The 7,685-nt window shown below is 35.9% G+C and overlaps 1 protein-coding gene across 1 annotated transcript in view; it reads left to right on the top strand.

Annotated features, from left to right (window-relative positions):
- Window positions 1-398: 398 nt before the first annotated feature.
- LOC150097981 (splicing factor YJU2) overlaps window positions 399-7,685 on the top strand; it is a 135,449-nt gene continuing 128,162 nt past the window's right edge. The window contains exon 1 of the mRNA XM_090406410.1: window positions 399-529. Within this exon, the coding sequence (XP_090262536.1) occupies window positions 506-529 (24 nt within the window). The 5' untranslated portion in view covers window positions 399-505. The remainder of the gene's footprint in view (window positions 530-7,685) is intronic.

The raw sequence follows: 7,685 nt of genomic DNA, 5'->3' as shown, positions 1-7,685 counted from the left end.
TTCCTTATCCAATTATTAATCTTTTTATACGTGTACAGAAATTTATTAATGAGGCATTTGTGCAATACTGTTTTGCAAAATCTGCCAAAATTTGATGTTATGCTTTCCAAAAATTGGGATATATTTTCCAATTGAGTTTCGCATAGTAAATCCCTTTCTTTTAAATTCTCGCAAGAAACATCCGTGTTTTATAGGTATGTATTAATCAGTTTCTAGTGAGTTTCCTGATAAAAAAAGAGAGAATGCCTTTCTTTTTTACATACCTTTAAAATTTTCATTTCCAAGGGTCTATACAGAACCTTGGAAAGGAAATATTGGCATTAATGAATTTCTTTATAATTCCGTGTGGATTGCTATTTCATACAACTGCCGCTATGTTCGCTAGCGTTTCCAATATCATTTTGTTGTACTGTTTATTAGTTACAGCATTTGTTGTCTACGTTAGTTAAGTTTTCATTTGTTGTACTGTTTGTTATTTTTTATCGTCTAGGTTAGTTAAGTTGCCATGTCAGAAAGGAAAGTTCTAAACGTGAGTTTATTAATAATTACTTTTTTTTAAAAAAGAGATTTCAAGGAAATGTATGAATAGTGAAGTGAGCTTGGATAGGAGAATCGTATATATTATATATATCTATGTTGTATCTATGTTTCGTGAATATACAACTTATCACTGGTAGTATTCATGTTTTCCTTGAGAAGTACAACGATTTTTGCCCTACTAAATATTTTGATTGGATCATTAATTAGAACGCTTAAAATGGGAGGCTTAAGCTCTTATATTGGGTTGGGTCTGCGGAACTCAAACCTGCTAACTTTTGTGGTTCTGTAATTTAGAATTTTTCGGTATAATAGTATTAACCTCTATGCTAATGATGCTAATTTGAAGCCTTTCTCTGTATTTATTGGGAATACGTATTTAAAATAAATAATTGACGGTTGCAAGCCGAAATTTAGAAATGATAGTAATTTAGATAAACGGATTATGCGATGGGATAGATTTGCCATCAAGGACATCGTTTCGCTTACATTTACGGAGACAGCGTTCCCTACTTTGAAAGTTCCCTCAGCTAAGAACTATTTCTTACAATATTATTATAATTGCCATCCTTATTTAAATGTGAAAGGTTCTTCCAGGTAATAATATTGGTACTATTGCGCACAGAAACTTGTACTACTGTGTTTTGTAATGTTTTTTTTTTTTGTTGTTGTTTTATTTCTATCTTTTAATGTTAATCACACCTGCAAAAATTTGTAAAGTTTCAGTACGTTAGGATTAATACCATGAGTAGGGTTTAGATAATTTGGAAACCCAGCCCTAGAAGCTAAACATTAAAGTTTTTTTAAGCCATTTCGTTTCTCCTAGTATGGTATGTGTGTGAAGATAAAAGTTGTTAGTATAAGAGAATAAGAAGACAAAAACAGGTGGTGAGATCTTTCTGTGCAATAAATATAAGATGTTATATCCAGGCAATGGAAATCAGAGAAAAGAATTAGCTATAATTCAACACTGAATATGAGTATAACCATTTTGAATGGCAGGCAATATCAAGTAGAGTGATGTAGTCCAATATCAGAATGGGGAACTGACAATGAGACTTATTTGTGCATATGGTCCTATAGAAGGTCCTACTATTGAGACATTAGGGAAAGCAACTGGTACAATAAAATTGAAAAGTTGGTTCTTGTTGAAAATCTAAACACCAGAGTAGGAGATGCTTACCAGATATGTAGGAATGTTTTGGGAAAATTTGGAGAAAGGAGTAAAGAAAATAATAATGGTAAATATCTGCTAGATTTCTGCTTAGGACACAGCCTAGTTATTAATAACACCATGTTCTAACATAAAAATATTATTATCTGACCTCCATGGAGTCAGAGACTCATCGTGGGATATGCACAAATTCACACGGAGAGAGAGAGAGAAGATGCAAAGAATAAGAAGTCTCATTAACCATGTTATTGTTGATAGCAATGTTTTCCCACAGGTTCAGGATTAGAAATTGGAAGAAATCAGAATTTAGTGTTGAGCTAGATAAAATTGAATTTCATATTGAAAAGATGGGCATGCAAGAAACTTTTAAAAGGAATCAAAGTTGAACAGCCATCAGAGGTGAATTGTAGACTCAGTTACATGCACATTATTGAAAGAGTATTTGAAAAGAAGAACCAAACCTTGGAGATTCAGTGGCAAACACTGAATCTCCAACCCCTGATGAAAACATTGATTGATTCAGCCAGAGAGGTATGTGATGAAGTAATCTTCAAGGATAGAAAAATCAGAACTCCAAGGTGGACTCAAGAAGTTAGAAGCAATCAAGGAAAAGAAGAAAGCATATAGAAAATTTCTGGCCAGTAAACCAGCTTGTGCCCTTAAAGAATACAGAGAAGGGAAAAAAAAAAAAAAAAACTGAACCATTCTGTAAAACTAGCTAAACAGAAGTCATGGGAAGACTTTGGTAAGAACGTAGAAAATAAATATCACAAAGGTGGCAAGGCTATTGAATAAGCTCACAGATGTAGGGAAGAGTACTGTGAAAGGAATCAGATGATAAAGGTGACATGAAAACTGTAGATAAAGATATTGTAAATGTCTGGAGTAAGTGCTTTGAAATATTACTAAATGAAGCAAGCAATGATAATATGGTGATAGAAAACTCTACAGGAATGCTATCTGGAATATCTATCAGTACTTAAAGTAGAAAAAGCTTTCAAAAACCTGAAAAGGTGAAAGGCAGCTGGAGTAGATCTTCAACCAGAAATGCTAAAATATAGAGGTATAAATATTTTACAGTACCACAGTGCCATAATTCAGAACGTCTGGTCAGAAAGTTGAATTCCAGATGATTGGATTAAGAGCAGTCATAATATTAATTTACAAAAAAGGAAATAAAACAATGTGAGGATTACAGAGGAATTTCCTTACTGATTATTCCTGGCGAGATCTATGCAAGCATACTTGAGAAATGGCTAAGAAAAATTGTAGAGGAGGAGAACAAGCTGAGTTCAGGTCAAACAGAGGTTGTATGGATCAGATTTTCACTTTACCTATAGTTGAGAAATTATGGGAATATAACAAGGATCTGTATTTAAGTTTTGCTGATGACAAGGTGCTCGAGGAAAGCAGTTCAAAACACTTTATTTATATGATGTAAGTGGGACATTGTGTCAAGCAATAGTGTTTACTTCAGTTGAGGTCAGCAGTTAGAACCGAAGGAGATACCAGAAGATGGCTTGATGTTAAATCGGGTGTAAAACAAGGGTGTACATTATCTGAACTGTTATTAATCATTGATATGGATTACATTATGAAGAAAAATTGCATTAAACCTGATATCAAAATTGGAGAGGTTAATCTCAGCTCTTTATGCTGCTGATGTTATATCCCTAAATAAATCCAAGACAAGTCTGCTGGAGTCCCTGACTAAATTGAATAACTGCTGTAATAAATTTGGTTATATAAATTATGTTGCTTTTCCAGATGTTATTCAGTTTATTCATCATCGTCCAAGCTATGGAGAATCTGTGTTTTATTGTTGCTATGTCATTTAAATTTGAAGTCAAATATGTTTCTAGGTAATTAAAACCATTAACTTGTTTCTATGGCTTCCTGATTAAATGTTATCTGTATATCTTCTGGGTATCCAGTTTTCATTAACTTAGTTTTACTTGAATTTATAATCATATTATAGTTTTTGCAGGTTTCTTGCAATTTGCAAGCTAGTATTGGAGATTTGATTTGTTAATAAATATATTATATATACTTATACTACAAGTATAGTTGTAGTAGCAGTTCTTTGTGCACTATTTGAATGATGGTGGCATCCGCAGCTCATTTTACTAATGACTTGTCACCATTTAAGGACTACATTTTGCTTTAGCATATTACAGTATTTTGTGGCATGCATACATCCTGGCAGTTGGATATGTGACAGGTGAGAGATCAAGGAGCACATATATGTGGAAAATGTAGGAAGAACTTTGAGTTGGAGTCAGCCCTTGGGCGCATTGCCTCAGAGATGGGAGAATACCAACCTAGAGAGATGAGTAGCGTGATAGTGATAGAGGGTGAAGATAACCAGTGGAATATAAATGAAAAAATAAAAGTGGGGGAGTGTGGCAAGTTTGAATTATTGGGAAGTTTTCAGAGATGGTTTTAGTTGGAAGGATGAAGGGCGAACAAGAGTGGGTAGCTTGCAGAAAGAGAGAGAGAGATGTGTGGAAACAGGAGGCGGAATGTCTCAGGAATGAGTTGAGAAGCATAAAAGAAGAGATTAAGCACCTGGAAATGATGAATGCAAAGCTATAATGAAAGTAGGAGCAAGAGAGAGAGAGAGAGAGTTATGGGAATAATAGAAGAAGAGAGAATAGACAGAGTAGAAGAGAAGGAATGAGAAAAATGCAAGGGAGTACACTGGAACTAGGGATGGAGAGATGGCAGAACAACAATTCACCAGGGGAACAAAGAAAGTGTTAGAGGAAAGAGTGAGGGATGTAGATGAGCAAGAAAGGAACAGAGTGGTAAGTGGTGTGATGTATGAAGACTCGATGATCCATGGTGTGCAAGATATAATACTTGAGTGTTTGCCTGAAGGAACAATAGAAAATGTGGCTGTGGCAATTAAGCAAAGTGAAAAGGTGGATGAGATGCTTGTGATGGTGGGCATAAATGGCTTGAGAGGCAGTGTGAATCAGGTGGCAAGAGATTTGAGGTTTTACGGAAGAATATTCAGAGAGGGAAAATAGTATGTGTGTTGCCCAGTTATGATAATGCAGAGCTGAGGAGAAGAGCATTAAATCATGGAATACGTGAACGTTTGAAAGACAATGTGGATGTTTGGATTGGAAGAGTGGCATTTGAGGATAGAATGGAACTGTATGCAAGAGACATCTTGTATTTGAATGAGGAAGGATGTAGGCATCTGGAGAGAATGCTGTTCTGAACAAATCAGTGTGTCAATCCAGGGAAACTAGAATTATCAGGGTGGATGGTAGCAGGGGTTGCCTCTTGTGGGAATAGTGGAGGAATACATCAGGTAATGCTGAATCCAGTGAAGTCATTATCATCATCTTCCTTATACCCTCTTTTACCTTGCGGTGTCGAGGGTCCATTGATCATCGGACCTCGCTCCGTTTTTACAGGATAAGGTGGTCAGCCTTATGCCCCGGTGTATCCTATGGCCTGTAGTGTTGAGTTCTCAAGGCCAGTTTGCCTGCTTTGTGGGATGAAAACCCCCAGAATAAACTGGGGAAAAAACCCTGCTGTCCACGCCCAAGACTGGCTAACTTGGCTATGGCTGAGGAAGATCCTTCAACTCCTCACGTCACAGGCGGGAATCGAACCTAGGACACTCCTTCCCCAGGCATATGGTTGCGAAGCGCTTAGCCACTAAGCTAACTGCGCAGACTCCAGTGAAGTCTGGAGGTGATAATGATAGGTAGTATAGAAACAGTGACATTTTTATTCTTTATACTAATGTCAGGAGTATCTGGAATAAAGGAGATAAATTGGTGGTGCTGATAGCATCAGCCTGTCCAAAGATTATTGGGATCTCTGAGACGTGGTGGCGGAAGATGATATACTAACAGGAATAGAAGTAACAGGGTACAGCATTTTTCGACAGGAGAGGAAGGGAAAACGGTGGTGGAGTGCTGCTTATGATAAGTGATGACTTATGTCCTCTCAGAGCAGAGGATTTGGAGGGCAGTAGCACTGATAGTTTTGAAAGCATGTAGTGTGAGGTTGAGTGGGCAGGATAGAATCAGATATATATTGAAGTGTTTCAAGCCAGAGAGTGAGGAGTAGGAGATGTTTAGGCAATTGAGCTTGGCAAGTGTAAGAAGAATGATTGTTATGGGAAATTTTAACTACAGCAGTATAAATTGGGAAGAGGAAACTGCATGTAGCAATAAGTTAAGTTAATCCAGTTAAGTTAAGCAGTGAGTGAGTGGAATAATTTGCTCTTATGGGTAATGAGTGCATCTAGTGTAAATGAATTTAAGGGAAGATATGATAGCTGGGTTGGATAATTTACAGCCTCCCTCGATGAGTCCTTGACTCCCTGGAGGTTTTTGACAAACAATATCAAACAAGCACTGCAGGTAAAAAAGAGGCTATGAAAGAGATACAAGGAGCGGGGTGGAAAGCAGATGCATGAAGAATATGAGTCAGGCCAGGAGAGTGACTAGTATGGTAAGGAAGGCAAAAGTAGAATATGATAATAATAATAAACTAGATATAGTTCGCCCACCGATTAGAGGTCCCTCGACACTTCTGCGCATGTCAGAAAAAGGAGAATCTATTCCGATAATAGGGTAATCAATCTGTCTTCTAGGATGTGTTTGTTTATTATTACAGGGCGGAAAATTTAGCTTTTCTTTTACGAACATTGTAGTTTTTAAAGTGTAACTATTTTGCTTGTATAGCAGTTGGAAAAATGTACGTAGAGTATTAACAAAATTAAAAAAGGTATAGCATAAAACAAAAATTTAACTAAGTTTATTTTTGAGAAAGTTTTCTATAAAATAAAAATAATTATACAGAAAAACAGAAATTTTTTCAAATGAACTTAGATATTCTAAACTTACAGTTGAGAGAACTGAACACTTTAATGTCCTAAACCGATTAATTATTTATGACTTGTTGCAACTCTTTTAACAAACCCATGCAAAAAAAGGTTGGAAAAAAATACCATTATCAAATCCTTTTAATCTTTATAGTCATCTGAATCGGTGTCCGAATCGCCATCACTTTCACTTAAACTGATCACCAAAGGTTCGCATAATTCTTCGATAATTCCGTCTCTGTCCCAATACATATTTTCCAATGAGGTGACATGAAAGCAATGTTTTCCCCGGTTTTGAACTGTAATACTTTCAATCACCTGTTCTGAAAGCTTAAAAAGTTTCGACATGTCAATATCTCCAGTTACGTTGCGATGGCAAATGAAACTTTTCACTTCTGCCCAAACATACTCAATAGTATTAATATCGTAATGATATGGTGGTAGCCTCAAATCTAGCAATCCATGCTCTTTGAGCATCGTGTCGAATTTAAATAGTTTAGTTGTGGGCGAGTTTCTTTTGACCAAATTAAGCAATTCAATTTTTCGCATATCTGGGGAATGACAAATGTTATTTGCAGAGAGCCAATCCATAAGAACTTGCTTCTTATTAGACCAATTTGGAACTTTGTTTGATCGAATAGAGTGATATGAAGCGTTATCAATTATAACAACAGCATTTTTAGGAAGGTTTGGAATCAGTTTTTCTTCTGCCCAATTTTTGAAGATCGTAGAATTCATTGCCTATGGTAATTGCCTTTGTATAGTAAGTTTGAATTCGTAAAAAACCCATTTCTCTACCCACATACAAATTTATTATGCGCCGTGAGGCATTTCCGATTTATAGCACTCCATATTCTTCTTTAGACTGTCAACATTTTCCAGAAGTTAAATTACTATTATCCAAGTTTCATCTAGATACACAATCGTTTTTTCCTCCTTGAAACATCTTATTGCTCTCAAATACTGCATTCTAGATAAAACCATGTCATTTCGCTCCATGGTAGGTTTCCTTTTATTCTGGGACTTTTTAAAACAAAATCCGATTTCATGAAGTATTTTCCTTAAAGTTTCTCTTTTCCAAGGAAAATTAACTTTTTCTTTAAGCACAGGAATCAATTTCGG

The sequence above is a fragment of the Typopeltis vanoorti genome, chromosome 16, assembly GCF_054136105.1.
Source record: "Typopeltis vanoorti isolate ZY-2024b chromosome 16, IOZ_Tvanoo_1.0, whole genome shotgun sequence".
Lineage (NCBI taxonomy): Eukaryota > Metazoa > Arthropoda > Arachnida > Uropygi > Thelyphonidae > Typopeltis > Typopeltis vanoorti.
Note: the sequence above shows the minus strand (reverse complement) of the source record. Positions and strands in the feature narration are given on the sequence as shown.